Genomic DNA, 20,836 nt, shown 5'->3' on the forward strand with positions numbered 1-20,836 from the left:
AACGCGTCGCTGATTGGCTAGAAGAACCCACTTCAGACTCCTTTCCTGAAATGGGCCTTTTCTATCGCACCACGTGACAAGAAACCTGTTAGAATACGCCCGAAAGATTGGTTGAAAAGTATCACGTGAAGGGGGGGAAGCTAACCAATTAGCGGGACGGTGGCTGCCAAGGAGCAAATCGGGTACAGTAAATGAGAACTGGTCTGTTTTGGGAATAAAGGAACTACTGTGCTGGTGGGCAGATCGTCAGGTCCCGCTGGAGGGGTGTGGGTGGCTCTCTCCAAACAACCAAAGGTTAAGACGTAGGTTGAGAGTCTTGGAAGGTTGGTTGAGGGTCTAATCCTCACTGCGCGGGTGATTCTGACTGTTTCTGGGTTGGGCCACTTCAGACTGCAGGTGAGGGCTCGCCTGTCGGAACGCTCCTCCACATGGATTTCTTCCCCGTAGAAAGCTGTCATTGCAGAAGGATGGCTGTGCTCAGTCCCTGATACGTTAGCTTTCTGGGTGGAGAAATCTTTGTAGAGGAGCGTTCGGTCCTGTGAGCCCCACCACTCGCTCTCTGAAGTGACTCTAGTTCAGTGTTCTTCATTGTAAGGCCCAGGGGTGGCCCCCACCAACCCTTAAATGCAGCTCTCTGACTTATTGATTCTTAGGTAAGCATGAAGTTTCCACCAAAGCACAATTCTGCATAGTCACCCTGGCAGCATGCAGAGATGACCCTTTTCACCATGCAGTGCTGCATCTTGCTCAGCAGTGGGGGACTCCTTTAAGGGATACTGAGCCCTCTGGAGCCCCTGCACTATCTTGGAAGGCATGCACAGAGTGCTGGGAAGGGAACTTTAGCCTTTTTCAGTGCTTTCCTCTTAAGGTTCTTGAGAGGGGGCTCCATCTCTTTTAAAGGACCCACACAGTAGTGTGCACAGGTGATCCTTGCTTGAAAAAAAGTGAAGATCACTGCCCTAGTGGCCAGGTTCCAATAACAAGGATAAAAGTAATGTGTGACATTTTTTCCCCTTCTCTGCTCAGGAACAGGGAAGTGGGTGCTGTGGAAAGTCTTGTCCACCTGCCCTAGCTGGATTGTCCCTGATGCCTCTGCCGGTGGCACTTCAGTCCCGCCTGGCCAGACGAGGGCTGCTGAAACATGTAGAGCCTGGTAAGTACAGAAATATCCCTTGCTAGCAGGTGGCATGCAGTTACAAGAGGAGAGGGATGTGCACGAACCGAGGTTCAGCGCAGAACCGGTTCAGACGCGGGGAGGGGAGTGGGGAGTGGGTTCTTTAAAAAAGAGGAAAGCACATCCTTACCTGCTCTCCACCACATGCAGCCCCACACAAGGCGCTGGCACGCACATGCCGTCCGCATGGTGTTGCTGACCAGATGGCATCCAAGCATGTGCAAACACCATGTGCATGATGGAGCTGCACGTGGGTTCTTGAGGGCTGCGTTGTCACAGCAGGAAGCTACATGTGGCAGCTGAGAGCAGGTAAGAACCTGCTCTCCTCTTTTTTAAAGAGATCCAGCTCACCTCTCTCCTCCTCACGGCACTGAACCGGTTCGGCGTTGAACTTGTGCACAAACCTCAGTTCATGCACATCCCTAGATGCTTCTGTGTGCAGCCAAATGCTTTAAAATGGGGGTGGCCAAACTGTGGGGGTTTTGGTATTACTATGTACTCCTGATATTAGTTCGGGGGCCAAAACAATTCTGCTCCTTCATGGATGATCAGGCTCTATAATAAAATCGGCATCCATTCTGGTGCGTGAGATTTTGTTGGGCATTGCACACACACATTTTTAAGTTTAATCCTATTTCTGACCTTCCCCTCTTCTCCATCAGAGCCAGAGGAGGAAATCATTGCAGAAGATTATGATGATGACCACGTTGATTATGAGGCCACTAGGATTGAGAATCTGCCACCAAACTGGTACAAAGTAGTCGACCCTATCTGGTAAGAGTGCAGAGGGCATCCAAAGCTCATTATCTCTTCCTCTCACAAATGAATGCAATTTGGGTATCAAGGATCCAAGATAAGAACATAAGAGCCCTGCTGGATCAGACCAAAGGTCCTTCTAATTCAGTTCCCAGAGTGGCCATCCAAATGCCTTTGGGAAGCCCCTAAACAGTGCATGAGGGCAATAACTCTCACTATTGCTCTCCAGAATACAGCTTCTGAACTTGAAGTGAGGCTGACCTGCACTGTGATATTGCGGTCTACAGTAGCAGGCAAACAGAGGAAAAGTTGGGGGCTGTTAGGAAATGGCTACATGCTCCCTAGCCATTACTGAGTTGGGGAACATATTGATGCTTTCTGTGTCTGTTCTCCAGCAGAATGATGTGTTATTCCTTGCTGGCAGCTGAAATCTTGCACGATAGGTTAGGCTGAGATAAAGTGACTGGCCCAAGATCCCCCAGTAAGCTTCACGACTGAACAGGGATTTTAATCTGGGTCTGCCTAATCCAGATCAACCGCTCTTACAGTGGCACCCTACAAGTGCAGTGCTTCCTGGGGTTATGGTGGTTGTTACTCTTTAAGTTGTTGGTTAAAATTAGGTTCTAAGTTATGGTTTCAGTTTGGGGGTGTGAGCTTTTCTCACGCTTATTATGATGGCGAGCATGTAATACTACAGGGGAAAGATAGGAAGTGTGGGGAATTCCAAGAGCACTGATGCTGCAGCATTGTTGAAACTGAGTGGATGTGCATCAAGTGCCTCAGTGGAAAGTGCTGCTAGGAAATGTAAGCCACTTGAGCTTTATAAAGAAAGAGCCGGATCTACATACACCAAAGGAAACAATGGGAGTGTGTTCTGCTCGTGAGAGCAGATGATGCCCAAGGCTCTTCTGAAGGGCATGTGAAAGTAGAGGGCCACGTTTGTGCCCAATGTCTGGGGCAACCAATTAGAGAGGGCTGCTAACTTCATGCCCTGCTTGTGAGCTTTCCAGAAGCCTGAAAGTAGAAAACTAGCATAGCAAAGCGTGAGCTGGACTAGAATATTTTCCCGAATGTGCTAGGTTTTTATTTGCAGAATTTTAAAAAAAAAATCGCATCTCAACCTGAAGTGGGGCTGGCAAGTTTACCACCTTATTATTCTGCAGGTGTAGACTAAACCTTAATCTTAGGTAGGGAGGAACAAACGTGTTCCTTATAAAGAACTACTCTTACCCCAATGGCTGCAGCAGCAGATCCAGACTGCAAACATGTGTTTCTCTACACTCTGAGGCTGAGGGAGCTCTTGGTGTGGAAATACTGATATTGGCTATGAATGCAAATGCCTATGAATGCAAAAGCCCTCTCTTCTCTTGCAGCGGCCTCCCTTACTACTGGAATATAGAGACTGATCTAGTTGCATGGCTCTCGCCCAATGATCCCAGCTCTGTGGTGACCAAAGCAGCCAAGAAACTGAAGAGCAATTTAGGTGAGAACATCTAGAGTCGGAGTATAAACCTGTAAAGTTGCCAGCTTTTCTATTGGCCTGTAATATCAATGAGCACTTTATCTGCAGATATAAGGTGTATATAGTAATTTATTGTTTTGGTTTTCAGCAAAAAGTTCTCAAAGCGATTTGCGTAGCAAAAAGAATGAGTGTTTATCTCTTCTGTGAAGAGCTTTGCCTACTGATCTCTGTGCATCAAATTGCGGTTGAAGGCATAAGCCAGTCTGATTTTTTTTTTTTGTGATCTATGGATCTCATGTCAAGTGAACAGGGGCTGGGGAAGATACTACTCTCAAAGTGCTTTGAAGATATGGTATAGTTTAAAAAGGCAGGTCTCCTCTGTTATCTTCCCTCCCAAATGTAGGGAATTACTCACAGTTCAGATCTGGCACATAATGTTCAGTTCTGGCACACTGCCGAGAGATATGAGTGCAAGTTAGAGAGAGGGATGAGTGATTTTTAAAAATATCTCAGGTGGTATATAAATATGATAAATAATGCGCATGAAGATTTCTTAAGCTGATTTCAGAATGTTGAACAAGTCCAGAAAAAATGTCAGTATGCTGTGGTTTAACCCACTTTAAAAAGACTTCCAAGATGTAGCAAACAGCAGTTGCTGGAGGATTCTCAAGCCTAAGGCAGCAAATGCCAATCTGTGACTTCACCGGGTGAAAAGGGCCAATGTGTGAATCTGCTCCGAGTTCATTGGGCTGAGGGGAATTAGCTGGGGGCCAGGACCTGAAAATTGTACCACCCATGTTGCATATCTCCTACAGATGCTGAAGAAAAAACAGACCGCTCTCAAGAGAAGGTTGTCGAGCGGGATGAAATAAAGGAGCGTCGCCACTACCGGCGGGAGGAACTGGCACCCTACCCCAAGAGCAAGAAATGTAAGTGCAGGTCCCAACTGGCTCAGTACTTCCCAGAATCTCCTTGGGCATCCTGCATCCTTAAGGCAGTGTCTCTGAATCCTCTTCCCTGGGAACCCTGTAGGGAGGGAACTGTTAGATGACTGCAGTAGAACCCTGTGTTCCTCTTACTTTCCTTGTCTGTGCTCCACAGCAAGTCGAAAGGATGAAGAACTAGACCCTATGGACCCCAGCGCTTACTCTGATGCCCCACGGTGAGTCTGCTTGGAATGAGGGGGTGGCAAGCTCAGCATGACAGCTCTGTGATATCTCAGCCTGGATGCCACAGCAGAACAGAGCTGGAAGGGAAACTGGGAAATCTCAGGCTGGCCCAGGAACAAACATTCCAGCTCAGTGGGACAGCACATGCTCTGTATTCATGAGGCCTTTGGTCCGGTCCCTAGTACCACAACAGAAAAGATTTTCACTAGCCAGGCTAGGAAAGACCCTTGCCTGAAGCCTTAGGAATACTGCTAGTCAGAGTAAACTATATTGGGCTGATTGACCAATGATCTGATTCCCTATAAGAGAGCTTAAAATGTTCCTACTAGGGATGTCTTTCAATCTTAATGATTAGATGGTTTCAGGCACTTCAGGCTACCTTGTCCTTTCTGGAAGATTAAAAAGAAAGCAAGAAAATGTAATCCAAACATCTGCTTGCATCTGGGAAGAGGGATATTTGCCCACTAGCCACTTCCCTTTCAAAATACATGTGGGTAAAACACATTGCTTCTTTGAAGGCATACCCTTCTCAAAATTACCCTGTAGGAGGATGGCTTCTGCTTGCCATCCTCTGCCAGCTTTTATAGATACAGAGGGACTCTGATGAGAAGGAGCTGTTCAATGGTTCCCAAAGCATGCTTGAGCTCATACAGTACTCACAAGCCACCTCCTGCTTTCTGCCCTCTGAGCTGTTGGCCTAAAACTCCCATAATCCCTGGCTATTGGCCACTGTACCTGGGGATTATGGGAGTTGTAGTCCAAAAACAGATGGGGGGGGCAAAGTTGAGCAGGCCTGCTATAGACCTCAGTGGCCGACACATTTGAATCTTGTGAACTGGTTGTATTGAAAGGCTAATCTGGCATCAGTACTTTCTATAAGAAATGTTTAAATTAACAATTAAACATCTGCGCCAGGAAAAGCTGAATTGGTCAATCTCCATATATTGAACAGATCTGCAGAATTTCTCTTACTTCACATAATTCTACAATTTTTATTCCAAGTGTATTCTCCATTGTAGAAGGATACCTATCATGCTATCTATCATGGCAGCAGGCTGTAAAAGAGGCCCCATTTGGGAATGTTTTAATGAAGTTTCTCTACCTGTGGATAAGAGAGGCATGTGTGCTAAATGCAAACAGTGCAACAAAGAAATGCAAGGCCTGGTTGCCCAAATGAAACAGCATTATGAAACTCCTTCTAAAAATGAAACCCACATATCTCTGAATATGTATTAAGGTTATATTAGATGAGAAAGTACCTTTACTAGAAAATGATAATTAAATAGAAACTTCCTAATTTAAATCATTACAACAGAGTCCTTTCGCAAAGCTATTTAAATCATGATTTAAAACCAGTCAACCCTACTTAAAATAAGGAGCAGAACCTCTCTACAGTCCAGTTTAGAAATTGCGGGATGGATATATTGCCTTTTAGGCAGAGGGAAGGTTAGGAAGGGCTTGGGAGAAAAGTGTGCCAAATATTTGGGAAGCTAGAATGCAGGGGAGACCAGCCTGGAGATCTAGTGGGGCCAATACTGTTTCTAACATCTTTCTCTCCCACTCAAGGGGGACCTGGTCCACGGGGCTACCTAAACGAAACGAGGCCAAGACAGGTGCAGATACCACAGCAGCCGGCCCCCTGTTCCAGCAGCGCCCCTATCCAAGCCCTGGTGCTGTCTTGCGAGCAAATGCGGAAGCTTCCCGGGCCAAGCAGCAGGACTGAGATGCCGCCTCCTCCCTTCCCGAATGCATTTGATAATAAAGCTAGAGAAAACACTTTCCAGGTGGCTTTGCTGTGTGGTGCAGCAACTGGACCCTCTGACTGAAGGAGCTCTACAGCACTGCTGCATTGCCATAGAAGACAGGCGGCTGGCAAGAACTACTACAATATTCTGCCCCCTTTATTGGGGTAGTCATTAAGATTCTTAAGGGAACAGACCCCCTACAGCTGCCTCCCATTTGCTCCTGTGTCTCTTCTCCTGAACCCTACTTTCCAAGGTCCAAATGGCCACAGGTTGTCCTGGATTTCTTTTAGAGCAGGGCTGCTCAACTTCGGCCCTCCTGCAGATGTTGGCCAACTCCAATAATCCTTGGCTTTTGGCCACTGTGACTAGGGAAGATGGGAGATGTAGTCCAAAAACAGCTGGGAGGTGGGTAATAAGTATCCCTTGCTCTTTCTAAGCAAACTATTGAAGCATTAGGGGGACATTGATACGTAAGGAAAATAGCTTCTACTTGCTTCTCCTGGGACTAATTCCTCCCCTTAAATTTGTCTGGGAAGAGCTGGATAAGGCAAGGAAAGATAACCCAGCAGCAAAATTTTTCTCATACACACCTCTTAAAATGTGTACACACAGGAAGCTGCCCTATACTGAGTCAGACCATTGGTCTATCTAGCTCAGTATTGTCTTCACAGACTGGCAGTGGCTTCTCCAAGGCTGCAGGCAGGAATCTCTCTCAGCCTTATCTTAGAGATGCCAGGGAGGGAACTTGAAAGCTGCTCCTTCCAGAGGGGCTCCATCCCCTGAGGGGAATATCTTACAGTGCTCACACTTCTAGTCTCCCATTCATGGATTTCAGCTTGGAATAAATGACAACTCAGTTTGTTGCTTACAAATCTGTATTTAGTTTCTGCTGTGACAAATAGGAGTAGAAAAGCAGCATGGTGGGTATTCAAAATAATATGCTGGCTCCAAGCATGGAAGCCTTTAAGCAAATGCTTTACAATAAAATTATACAGTACATGATGCTACAGTCCCACACCAGCAGAGGGGACAGACTAAGAGTGTATGTACTGTCTAATGGGTAGTAGGGAAGCACCCTCCCCCTTTTTCATGATGGGGAGGGAAACATTAGGCACCCAATTTAAGGCAGAGGTAGCAAACTAAGAAGGCAGAGTGCTGGCTGCCTGCCTACTGTCACCCACCAGCTTCTGCTCTCCTCCCGAATCTTGAAAGCGAGCCCTAGAGTCCCTGCTTCCCTCCTCCTCTTATATTCTGGCCCGTAAAACCTCAGTTTACTTTGGACAAGCAATGCACATACCATGCTTTGAAACATTTGTTTAGATGCAGAAATCAATTGAAAGCCAAGTGGTTGAGTTACAGCTTGGTTGGACCCTTTTGGCTTTGATCTTTCTCTAGCATTGAGAGCAACAAATGGGGGGAAGAGATTAATTTTTTGGCACAAGTTAAAGTCTGCCTAGAGATACATAATTTGGAATCTGTTCCAAGCAGAACAGCCAGGACCTGTACTCCTTTCACTCACTCACTCCCACTGCACACACGGGATGGGCCCCAGTTCATAGATGTTCATCACTGGATGATTACTTCATCCATGAGTATTTGTCACTTGATGACTGCAACTCTGAGTGTTGGCTTGCAATTATGAACAAGTCATCATGGACAGAGCTTTCATATCCTCTCAAAACACAAGTGTTCGGTTTAATCTGTTCAGGCATGTAGCTGCCAGTGACAAGTATACAGTAATCAAGTACATTGTGTGCATGTGCAAACCTCCCCTTGATGACCAGCAGTGGAGTGTCTGAATGGACTCTAGTGAAGAACATTCACTGGGATGACTTGAAAGTTCCATTTGCTATGGCCATTTCTCCAGCAGGGAAAGGGAATACATCCGACAGGACCAATCAGACTAAAACGCATACCAGAGTACCCGCCCTCCTGCAAGTGGGAGGAGCTTCCCCTGAAACCCCAGTTCTCCCCTGACTGGCTCTTTTTAGGCAGGGTAGTAACAGTGTTCAGCTTTGAGTTTTTCTGATCTTTGTGCCAAGGGGAGGCTTGTTCTGTCCTTTCCCTTTGCAGCAGCCGACTGGGTGTGTGTTTGTTTTTTAAAAAGAAGAAAATTGCCAGTCAGAGCATAGCTACCTGGGAGGCTGCCCCTGAAGCAAACGACTCGCTTTTGGGCACCGCACCACCCTTGCCCCGTGAGCCTTTCACAGTGGGCTCTGGGGCTGACCCCCCCCAAAAAAGAGGACGCTGACTTCTTCAGCTAGGACAAGTTCGCGCACTACCAGGCAATGTGAGGCTGACCCGTGTGTGGCAGGCAGGCCCTGCTTCTTCGCAAGTGGCCAAATTGGTGAGGGGGAGCTCCACGGAGGTTGGAGATGTACCACCCGCTAATCTCAATTCCAAGGGGGAAGAGGAGAAGGAAGCTCACAAGCTATATGTAGGGGATGGGCCTCTTCCAAATGATGTAACTGGCTCACAGCATGGTGCTGGAGGAAGTGAAGAAGAGTCTCTTGGATCTCCTCCAAGTTTGTCACAACAGGAGGTGCAAACGCACTACATTTTCTGGTGCAAAGGCACAAAGATCGGGCCAGGCTGCAGCGGTGCCATCTAGGTTGCCCCGGTCACGCTCTCACTCTCAGAGAGTTCAGAACAGGGGTCACCGGCACCTCTGGACTGCGTTAAGAGTATCATGGGAGGCAAGCCAGCTCTGTTAGCGGTCATCCCCAACTCCCCGCTCCCCGGATAAGCCACTTCATCCAGCCCCCCCCACCTGATCTTAATAGGGAGGATGAATAAGACCCCCCCCAATTCGGAAGGGTCCATGTCTGAAGAGGAATGGGAAGATCTGTCTGAGGAGGAGGCAGACAAATACTGCCTCTTCTAACAGGCTTTTCAAGCAGGAGGACTTTGCGGTACTCCTTAGAAAGACGTGTAGGGTGCTAAAATTAGATTCCACTGATCAGAGTCCCTCTCAGGCGGATGCCCAGTTGGAGAGGGACTCTGAAGTTTTTCTGCATGTGTGGGATTCAGAGTTGTGCATTCCATGCCCCAAATTTTTCAAAAAGGCTTTTTTGGAAGAATTGAAGACCCCAGAAGTTAACAGAAATACTCCTGCCTGCTCCAAGTGCATTTATGGCTTTACACAGGACATTCTAGATTTAAAATTCCTCTTGTTGGTGCACCTGTGGCTGCCTTGGTCAGTGGTGCTGTCTTATCAAAGGATGAGGATCACTTCAAGGATTCTGAGGACAAGCGACGTGACAATTCTTAGGAGAGCCAGTGAGGCATCTGTTGGAAGTTAAAGGACTTTGCGCTGTCTCTTTGCCTCAGACAGCGCAAAAGTCCTTTAACTTCCAACAGCATCGGCCCTGTCCATGCGTGCCACCATGGCAACTTTGCTGTTTGCAAAAGTGTCCATTATGTGGACAAAGGATCTGATAGATAAACTTCCTCACAAGAATCCACGTCTAGAACAGGGTCTTAATAAGCTTCTCAAGGCATTGTCTTTTATGGCGGATGCCAGCCTGGATTCCCTTCAGTTCTCTGCAAGGGCTGTTGCTGCAGATGTGGCAGTTAGACACCATCTCTGGTTAAAAAATTGGAGAGTTGATCAGAAGTCCAGATGCAACCTGCCTTCTTCTCCTTTCTCGAGGGTGGGGGGGGGGAGTTGTTTGGAGCGGCATTGGATCCAGTTCTTGTAGAGACCAAAGAAAAAGAGAGAGCTGTGCCATCTTCTCTTAATAAGCATAGGAAATCTTTCCACCAATATAATCCTTCCTTTCATTCCTCCTGGCCCTTTTGGTCTAAGCAATGCAGACAGGGATCGTTTCCACTGGATGCTTGGGAAAGCTCCCCCAGCAAAGGATAACAATCAATCCAGGCCCCAACACCACCACAAGGTTTTCAAACAATCCCAACACACACAATGACTCCATCCCTCTTCCGGTTGGGGGTCATCTTCAATCTTTTGCACACATGTGGAAGTAGACAGCATCCGACCATTGGGTGCAAGATACCATCAGAGAAGGTTATTGGCTGGAGCTCACTCTTCAGCCGTTATCTGCCTTCCCCCAGATCTCACAAAGAGTCCGAACACAAATTGGTACTGGAAGCCATCCAGCATCTTCTAGATATACACGCTATAGAGGAGATTCCTCAGAATCAAAGATGTTTTGGCATTTATTCAATTTTCTTTCTGGTGCCCAAAAAGAATGGCAGCTGGAGGGCTATCCTAGACTTGAAGCATCTGAATTGCTTTATAAAAAAGCACAAGTTCAGGATGGAGACGTTACATTCCATCCTAGAAACCCTCCAGAGAGGGGACCACTTGTCCTTGGTGGACCTTGCTGAGGCTTACCTTCATGTCCCCATCCATCCAGACTTCAGAAGGTATCTGAGATTTGCTTATGGCACCCACCACTTCCAATACAAGGCTCTGCCCTTCGGTCAGTCATCTGTGCCAGGGGGGTTACCAAAATTATGATGGCATACTTGAGGATCAGGAGCATCCATGTTTATACCTATTTAGATATGTTGTTGTTTTTTTAACATTTACTTTTACATTTTATATTTTATATATCTCATTTTATATCATTATAGATGATATGTTAATCAGGTCACCATCCATCAATCAGGGGCATCAGGACATTGGATCTAGCAACCTCTTGCTTCAGGAACATGGGTTTGCAATAAATTTCAAAAAGAGCACTTTGATTCCATCGTGTCATATCACCCACCTGGGTGCTTTTGAAAATATGGAGTAGTTTCCCTTCCCCTGTCAAAAGTGGACTCAGTGGCGCAGGCGTGCCAAAAAGCACAGACACATCCCAAACCGGACTTGGCCTTCCTGGTCCATATCTTGGGGAGCATGGTGGCCTGCTTTGATCTGGTGCCTTGGGCGCAGTTTCATCTGCGTCCTCTGCAATGGGCCCTCCTACCCTTCAAGGACAGGATAGCAGCCAGAAATTGGGGTCCTATAGCCTTACCTACATCAGTCAAGTCCTCTCTATCATGGTGGAGCCCTTCCCCCCTCAGTCACAGAAATAGCTTTCTCTCAGTAGACAAGATACAAGTGATGCCAGACGCCACCTTGTTTGGGTGGGGTGGTCACTGCAGTCCCTGTGTAGCTCGGGGTCAGTGGACTCAGGAGGAGAAAGTCCATGGTATAAATTGGCTGGAGCTGCAGGCAATTCACCTGTCCCTTCTGGCATTCCATTCATCCCTTCTTCAGGATCACGTGCTTGTCCGGACGGACAACATGACCTCAAAAGCCCATGTCAACTGGCAGGGGGGCACTCGATCAAAGTCCCTCATGTTGGAGGCCAACTTACTGTTTGAATTGGCGGAGTGTCACCTACTGTCAATATCAGTGGAACATATTTGTGGGGTAGAAAACGTTCAAGCCAACTGGCTCAGTCGGCAGAGCATAGATCAGGGAAAGTGGTCCCTAAGCAACAAGGCATTCAGGAGGATTTGCCTCAGGTTCGGCACCCTTGAAATGAACCTGTTTGCACCTCCATTGAACCACAAACTTCCAAGGATTCTTTCAAGGTTCCTCTGTCATCAGGCAATCGGCATGGATGTCCTAGGGCATGGGTGGCCAGACGGTCTTTACGCTTTTCTGCCCCCGACAATCCTGCACAAGGTGGCCTAGACGATCAGGGTTTGTGAGGTGGAAGTGGTACTTGTGGCTCCAGCTTGGCCTCACAGGCCATGGTACTCGGATCTGATCCAGATGTCCGTGGTAGAGCCGCTTTCTTTGCGGGACAGTCCAGACCTTTTAAGTCAGGGTCCAATTCTTCATCCAGATCTGGTTTGGCTGAACCTCGAGGTTTGGCACTTAAGTGGGAAGCGTTGAGGAGGAAGGGCTATTGGGACAAGGTGTTGACAATAATGTTAGCTTCAAGGCGAGATTCCACCAATAGGCTTTATCAAGCATCTTGGAAGGCCTTTGATACATGGTGCAGAGGGGAGGGTGCAGAATCCTCTTCTGCTTCAGTCAAGTCAGTCCTATCCTTTTTTACAAGGAGAGCTAGATAGAGGACTGAAACCAAAACCCCTTAAGAGGCAGGTGGCAGCACTTCCTTCGGTGCTGAGGGTCAATGATTCCATGTCACTACCGAACCATCCCCATATTAAGAGGTTTCTGAGGGGGGCAGCATTTCTGAGCCCTCCGGTGGTGCACAGATTCCTCACATGGGGCTTGAATTTGGTTTTGCAGGTTCAAAACTCCCTTTGAACCCTTGAGATCAGTAGATCTCAAGTTTCTATCCTGGAAGGTTTTGTTCTTGGTAGCCATTACCTCAGACTGTAGAGTTTCAGAGTTGGGGGTACTTTCTTCAGAAAGGAGCTCTGTCAGATTTTCCCAGATTATGTTATGCTACGCACAGATCCTTCTCTTATCCCAAAAATCAATTCGGCTTTTCATAGATTGCAAGATTATTATTTTTTTGCTTTCTTTTTGTTCTAATCTGTCCACTGCAAAGGAAAAATCCTGGCACACGTTGGACCTCCAGCGAGCAGTAAGAATGTATGTTAAACGAACTAGACATTTTCGTCAGTCAGAGACCTTTTTCATTTCCTTTAGTGCATGCACCTTGGGGGAAAAGGTTTCTTCCTCCACTCTGGCCTGTTGGATCCAGGCTTGCATATCTCAGGCTTATGCTAGCTCTGGAGTTTCTCTTCCGGCAGGAATAGTGTATTCCACACATAGCACGGCTACATCTGCCGCGTTTTCCACTCAGGCACCCCTAATTGTCGGGTGGCAACTTGGTCCTGCGCATCCACATTTGTTAGACATTCTAAGCGCTTTGGCCTCGGCCATTGCTTTGTTCGGTAGACGAGTGCTTCAGCAGGTGTGGTCAAAACATAGCAGAGATACACCCTCCCACTGGGACTGTCGCTCATGTAAGTCTCGCTGTTGGATGCACTCCCTTTCCCTGCTGGAGAACGGGAACATTGCACTTACCTGAAGAGTCCATTCTCAGCAGGGAAACGGAGTGCATCCGCCCCACCCCCCTTCTCTCTGCTTAATATTTCTCAGTCAGGTCCAGGTTGGTAAAACCCAGTGGTTACCTTCTTCTCTACACTCTCTTGGGGACAGAGCATGTTAGAGGTTTGGGATTGTTTTCCCTTTAATCTCTGAGTTTTCTTCTTCTTCTGTTTTAATGTTTTCTATTGTTGTTTCACGAGCACCGTTGGCTTCATCAGTCAGACCTGGATTTTCAGGGGACGCGCCTCCCACTCACAGGAGGGGTGTGTGTATGTGTTTTAGTCTGATTGGCCCTGTCGAGGAGCGAATGGGAGAGAGCAACCCACTGATGGATGCACTCAGTTTCCCTGCTGAGAATGGACTCTTTTGGTAAGTACAATGTTCCATTTACATGTGGCAAGTCACTTCAGGCTGTCCCAACCCTCAAGTGTGAGTCATGAGTGTGTGATCAAGGCCTTAAGAGGAAATGTCCTATTGAATTGAAAGTGCATGGCTCCATTCATCCATAATGGTCTCTTGTAGTGTAAGGCCAGGGCACTGAAGAGGCAGAGAGGAGCTGCCAGTACAGGGGTGATCCCATTCTTGTAAAGCCAACAACACAGTAATCTCTTCCCAATTCCATGGGGACACACAGGCAGAATCCTTCAGCCAGTGGAAGGTGACAGAGTTGAAATGTTGCTTTAAATCTTGCTGGTTGTGTCCTTCAATGTGTTAGGAGCCTTTTTCTTTAGCTGCCATCCTGCAAGAAAACAAGAAAGATACTGTTGAGTTAGAAGAAGAAAACAACTTAAGAACTGCTTGCCTGCTAGAAAATAACCATCTCTCTTCAGGGTGGACAGTTGTATCAAGAGACATTGTTTAGAATGTTAACATGAAGCCACCCCATAGATTGGTCGCAGCAGCTACTGGCCAACAAATGGTGCACCGAAAGGTGTTCATGCTCTCTCTCTCATTAAATCTACATCCCAGTTCTTTCTTTCAAATCTTTCCACCTTCCTTCCTTTTCTATTGGGAAGAGGAAAAGCAGTGTGGTGCCGTTATGTCTTCCTTCCTCGGCAGGCCATACATAGGGAAGGGGTGGTGGTAGTGGGTGGGCTGCCATGCTGCCCCTGAGAACTGTCCCATGATCTGCCACCTAAGGCAGCTCTCTGCATTCTGCTTCATGGTAGGGCAGGGTACACTGGGTACAGCTGCTTGTAACAACAGAGGTCTGGTTCACACAGTCAATCAGATCTAGGTTTAATGTGGGTTGTGACATTAGTGGGGTTGTGTGAAGCCATGCCAAGTTGGCTTATAAGATGAATCTGGGATTCCCATCTCAGCAATGGTTCACACAATCATGCTAATGTTGGTAACCCACAATAAACCTAGATTTAAATGATTGTGTGAACCAGATCAGAGGTTTGGTTTTTGTTATTGTCTAAATAAGGATGCCAAAGCAGGTGTTCCTTTGGAACACAGAATGATTGAAGTCCGCCTGTCTTCACTCCTTGCCCACTCCCAGAGAACAACAAAAGCTTACACCTTATTAATTTAGGGGTACTACCAACCACCCCATCCCACCCCAGTTCCATCATTCCATGTATTAGAACTTCCAATCTACTGGTAAGCCGGCACAGAGTACAGAACAATTCCACCCTTTTGCCAGTTTCTTTAAGCACCCTACAGAGCTCTTAAAGGCAAATTTATTGTTATTACATGGTTTTGTGTATGTACGCCAAAGTGCTATGTGATTGTGGAATCTAGGGTTGGGTGCAAAATTCAGCACTCAGAATTGCAGCTTTTGGAAATCAAGCTTTTATGGCTGTGGGGGTTAGGTTGACAAAGCATGGACCAGTTAGTGCCTGATTAAATATCAGGTGCAACAGCTAGCACCAAGAAGCACCAAGCTCTCCCCCTCGGGCCAGATGGCCCAGCTATCCAAGGCCAACCAAGGCTCCACGGTGCTGTGGTCTTGTTACATTTAGGGTGGGGATTCTGACTTGGAGGTTTTCCATCACAATCCCACAAATGGTAGCTTCATGAAGCATGTCTGGAAAGGGGCCACCTCTCACCCGTAGTGCACCACATGTTCGTGGGGAACCTGGTGCTAAATCATTCATAGACCTGATTCTGGATCAGGGTTTTGTACACAGCAGAGAAGCTCCCTTGCTGTGATCTATTGAAAGTCAGCCCTCAGCCATAGGACTGACTTGTTAAATGTATATCTCACTCTTCCTCCAAGGAACCCAGGGTGATCTTAAATGGCTCTTTCCTACCCCATTCCCCCACCCTTTACAACAGCCCTTTGAGGTAGGTTTTGTTGAGAAAGAGAGAGATTGACCCAAGGTCACCCAGTGAACTTTATGGCTGAGTGGATATTTGAACCCAGATCTCTGCACTCCTAATAGGACACCCTAACCTCTGTGCTACACTGGCAAGGGAAAGATTGCTGTTTGGAGAAAATTGATAGCCCCTGAATCAGTTCAACAACTCTTGCAACCCACCATCAGTACCTTGCTTTGGACTGATGCAGCCCCCCAAAAGAGCCACAGACATAACTCCATCTCTGGATAAACAGAAGGGTGTTTCTGGATCTTTCACAGCTCTTGGTTTACTTGAAACAGAATAATTGATTCAGGAGGACCTCAAAGGCCTTGCCCTAGGATGGTGAGGCAAAGCTGGTCATCTCCATGTCCCAAGATCTTCCTGCACACCTGATCAACATAGCTATCTAGTTTTCTTGTAGGGATCCTTAATGGGGATTAGGGAGTGTGGGCCAATGTCGCCAACCCACTCACCCTGCTCACCACACTAAAGGGGCCTGCCAATCAACTCTGTGGTCACAAATCCCACTTCCTCTGCACTGGCAACGGAAAGCCCGTTTTGACACAGAGGACTCCAGCTGCTGATCCATAGCCGACATAATCCAAACCAGAGGGGAACATGGAGGCAAGAAGGGTTGAGATCTAGTCTTAAATAATCTGTGCTAAATATAAACCAGGTTTCGTGCATGCACACTCACCCACCCAAATATTTCCGCAATTGGTATCAATTATGCAATTAACATGTAAGCCATTAGCACTGAAAGCATTACAGGTATTTTTAAAGTGGAGCAAATTAGCAATTAAAAACCATTTAAAATAAATACACCAATTAAACAAATAGCTTTGCTTATTTTGCATAATTCTGCTGCTATTCATGAGGAGAGCCAAAGAGATACTGCAGGTCAATGAAGCTCCCTAGGATTGCTGAAAATCATGCTGTCTCCACTCTGGCTTTTGTATTTTCAGTGAGCATTGATGAGACATCCTTTAAAACTCTGGCATTCATAACGACTAGACACTTGTTTATCTAAAAGCTGTGACCCTCAGAAAGCTGTGGTCTGCATCCAGTAACATTTTCTGCATTTGCAAACTGCAGTCCTGGCAATCACCAGATACACATAGCTATGAGCACAGGGTAAAATTAGTAATTAGTTTCTATTGCAGCAGTTTCCAAGCTTGGACTTGGGCTGTTTGTCTTCTCTGCCAAAAATACCCACGTTTTAAACATCTCAAATTCTGCACTCAGATTACCTATCTGATACACATATGAGATAGATTAGGTGGTGTACGAATACTAATTTTATGAAATAATGTTATAATTTTGGAAAATTACGTGTAATTAGCATTATGCTGGACTGAACAATCCAAATCGTTAATCCAAATAATTAGATGCTATATAGGTAATTACTATGAGGAATGGATTATGCCGATGTTAACTATAGACATGATGTAATGTGTATGTACATGTTTATATTTTTTGTGTGGATGGATAGATAGAGAATATAAAATAAAACATTCTGCACTCTAATGCATTAATTTGGATTTCTTTCCTCTACAAAAATTTGAGACCGAGGTTTCCAAATAATTTGATGTTTAGGCATGGACTACGACAGCAGAAAACAAGAGAGGGGCCTGGAGAGATGGCAGAAGCATGGAAGTTACCTATACAAATAGCTCTGGGAGATAAGAAGCTGTGATAAGCAACAAGAAGCCTTCTTCCATAGACACTGCTCACCACACATTTCCAGACTTTCCCTCCCCATTAGGACCAGAAACTTGCATTTTAATTTTAAAAAATCAGAGTTGTTTCAAACTCGATGCACAAGGCCATGCTTATACAACTAAACACACACAGCCCTGCTGTCAATGTTCAAAGGTCCAGAATATTATGGCAATCTCGAAGGGAAAGTGGGGAGGAAGGTATTTAATTTTCCTGGTATTTAAAGTGGGGGGGGGATGTGAATAATTATGGTTGCTAGTAAGTTCATCCTGAAAAGAGCTGGGACACAAGAATTATTTCAGTACTTCTCTGCTAGGGAGAGGAAGGGTTCTCCCTGCAATAGCTAGCAGGAGCAGATTTTTCAAACACCCAATGGAGGGGTATCCTTTCCTCACCAAGAAGAGAAGACCACTGGTGGGCTCCAGCATCAATTCTGATCTTGGCTTTCCTCAGCTGAAGCAATTGGACTACAAAGTTACCTGCAAAGTGGACTGTGACCAATCTGTTGAGTGGATAGAGGCCAGGTGGCCCAGGGGTTCCCAACCTGATCCAGCAAAGCTTTTATGTTCTTAACCTGGGGGGTCTCCAGATGTTGATGAACTACAACTCCCATCAGCCCCAGCTACAATTCATTGTGGCTTGGGCTGATGGGAGTTGTAGTTCAGCAACATCTAGAGACTCCCCAGGTTGGGAACCACTGGACTAGCCCAAACAAACAGCAGATATGCAGGTAAAAGTACATTCACGACACCCTGGCAGATGAGAGTCAATGCTTTCCTCTTGAAAAACAAACAAAAACTACAAAATGAACACCAGTATTGCATATGGAGGAACATGCAACTATATGACATCATCCCTGCTGCCTGCAACTGTGGCTCACAGCATCTTTTTTGCTAGGTATACCATTTGTTCTCCATCCCCATCCCTAAGAGCTTTCGACAGAGCTCAATATCCTCCGCAACATCTCTCAGATAGCAATAATAGCAATAGCAATAGCACTTACATTTATATACCGCTCTATAGCCGGAGCTCTCTAAGCGGTTTACAATGATTTAGCATATTGCCCCCAACATTCTGGGTACTCATTTTACCGACCTCGGAAGGATGGAAGGCTGAGTCAACCTTGAGCCCCTGGTCAGGATTGAACTTGTAACCTTCTGGTTACAGGGCGGCAGTTTTACCACTGCGCCACCAGGGGCTCAAGGTTGATGCAAGTCCAACTTAGATATTTTGTTCTACAGGTGTCTGCACAAAAATATGTTTGTGTGTTAATGACACTCAGTTTTAAAACAATGTGAGTATGGGTCCCTCAGATGCATGGTTCAAATACGAAGTGTACTGATGGATGTATATTCAGCATGTGTGAATAACAATATGCATAGAGATGTGTACACTGTATGCCGACTGCATGTGCATTGAACATAACATGTGAATTGGGCTCAAGTGAATGACTGTATGCCCATTTTGAAAATGAACCCAGGTAGATAGGAAATTTATCACTGTACATGCATTTAACACAGTGTGTGAATACCTGCACGTGCATACAGATCTGTATGCATACACTATACAAAGACTGTGTGTGTGTTGAACACAATGTGCATTTTAGGGCTGTTTAGGCAGATGTGTAACTGGGTACAGGGGAATGAAAGTGCACCACCTAGAGGCAGTTTCTCCCTGTGATCTGGAACACTGCTGGGAGCGGGCGAGGCTAGTCAGCACACTCCTGTTCCCCCTATACCCAAGAACACCACCACCTTCGATTCCGCAGGCACATTTCCACTCCAGCAACCCCTCATCTCTCACACATTATTAAGGGCTCTTTTCTGCCGGCTTACTTCATTGATCTGCAAGACCCTACTCTACATGGGCTTCTGGAGGAGGGGGTGTTAGTAAATTGACCAAGAGTTTCCTTTACAGAGAATCTTGTGCTATGTATCAAACAGCTGGAACTCATCATGTTGATACTTGGCCCCATGCACGATCCATCATATATACGATTCGGGAGAGGGGCTCTGCTGGAAAGGATGTTGGAGAGGGGATGCTACTGACTTCTCTGGTGGACTTGTGCCAAATTGCAGCAATCTGGGGAAATGATCAGCACTGACATTAAACAAATTGCAAAATATGAACTGCGGTTTAATATATTAACCATGCTACTGGGCTATATTAGTGATGACACCAGCAGTTTCCGTAAGAAATTAATTCATAATTGCCTGACAGCAGCAGGTCTAGCCATAGCACATTAGTGGAAATGTGCAGACCCACCAACAGAATGGGACTAGATTTTTTATTTTTTTTTAAAGGAACCTGCTCATCATGGACAAGGTAACACAACAAATCCAAGCTCAGCAAAGGAGGTAGAAGGGAGGTCACTTCACAGAAGACAGGTGGCCAATGATCACTTACCTGGAGCCTAAACCTGTGAATTGGGATATGCCGAAGAAATACAAACTAGATGCTTATATTAAGTGTTTTGAACAAACCTGTTATGTGAATCATCTAAACTGGAAATTTCATTTCAGCCTTCAGAGAGTGAGCAATGTGGTTGGAGAGAGAGCTTAAGTTTTTATTTTCTTGTATTTTTAAAAATGTAATTGACAGTTTAAAAAACAGCTGTAACTCAACACACATTTACTGGCTGACATACTGAAGAAAATTACACTAAGTAGTCCCACTGAAAAAAACAAGGATTTGTTAAGAAATCCTTAACTTGTCCTTTTAATGTCATTGGGGCTACTTTGAGTAATTTCCCTCAGTCTGTCAGCCAGCGTCTCGATAGGCAGCTATGGCCAGAGAAGAAGCTACAGAACTGACCATGTGTGTTCACGTCCTTACGTTTAGATGCATTTGCCCTCCATTCCACACTTCAGAGATTTAATTCCTGGAAAGGGCATTGAAACTTGAAAAACATCAGCTCCAGTAACTCTCAACATTTTTTTAAACTTTGCTAAAGTAGCTCAGTTTACAAAATGTGGTTCAAACTGTATGCCCTGGAAGATTTCATCCCTATGAAAGGAGAGCTGGTCTTGTGGTAGCAAGCATGAACTGTCCCCTTTGCTAAGCAGGGTATGCCCTAGCTTGTATTCAAACGGGAGACTACATGTAAGCATATAAAATATGCCCCTTAGGGGATGTGGGGGCCGCTCCAGGAAGAGCACCCGCATGCTTGCATGCAGAAGGCTCCAAGTTCCCCCCTGGCATCTCCAAGATAGGGCTGAGAGAGACTCCCGCCCGCAACCTTGGAGAAGCTGCCGCCAGTCTGTGAAGACCAGGGCTGCTCAACTTCAGACCACCTGCTGATGTTGGCCTACAACTCTCATAATCCCTGGCTATTGGCCACTGTGGCTGGGGATTATTTATTAATTATTATTATTACATTTATATCCCGCTCTTCCTCCAAGGAGCCCAGAGCGGTGTAATACATACTTAAGTTTCTCTTTCACAACAACCCCATGAAGTAGGCTAGGCTGAGAGAGAAGTGACTGGCCCAGAGTCACCCAGCTAGTATTATGG

General features: G+C 46.1%; 1 protein-coding gene across 4 annotated transcripts; it reads left to right on the forward strand.

Moving 5' to 3' along the window:
• The first annotated feature begins 30 nt into the window (after positions 1-30).
• On the forward strand, positions 31-6,342 carry PQBP1 (polyglutamine binding protein 1). Of its 4 annotated transcripts, none has more exons than XM_053293823.1 (7): positions 31-182; positions 1,027-1,153; positions 1,837-1,948; positions 3,304-3,413; positions 4,208-4,321; positions 4,494-4,554; positions 6,128-6,342. In XM_053293823.1, exons 2-7 carry the CDS (start codon positions 1,087-1,089, stop codon positions 6,282-6,284), a joined length of 621 nt encoding a protein of 206 aa, XP_053149798.1. In that variant the 5' UTR covers positions 31-182; positions 1,027-1,086; the 3' UTR covers positions 6,285-6,342. The 4 variants fall into 4 exon arrangements, with proteins under 4 accessions (XP_053149798.1, XP_053149800.1, XP_053149799.1 ...); XM_053293825.1 differs by having other exon boundaries at positions 179-302; XM_053293824.1 differs by lacking the exon at positions 31-182 and adding an exon at positions 186-323.
• The last annotated feature ends 14,494 nt before the right edge of the window (positions 6,343-20,836 follow it).

This window comes from Hemicordylus capensis, chromosome 2 (assembly GCF_027244095.1).
Source record: "Hemicordylus capensis ecotype Gifberg chromosome 2, rHemCap1.1.pri, whole genome shotgun sequence".
In the NCBI taxonomy this organism is placed as follows: domain Eukaryota; kingdom Metazoa; phylum Chordata; class Lepidosauria; order Squamata; family Cordylidae; genus Hemicordylus; species Hemicordylus capensis.

Coding starts and splice junctions, on each gene's coding strand:
- PQBP1 (XM_053293823.1), top strand. CDS start 1,087: ATGCCTCTGCCGGTGGCACTTCAGTCCCGCCTGGCCAGACGAGGGCTG. Junction 1,154..1,836: donor GCTGAAACATGTAGAGCCTG/GTAAGTACAGAA, acceptor CTTCTCCATCAG/AGCCAGAGGAGGAAATCATT. Junction 1,949..3,303: donor AAAGTAGTCGACCCTATCTG/GTAAGAGTGCAG, acceptor CTTCTCTTGCAG/CGGCCTCCCTTACTACTGGA.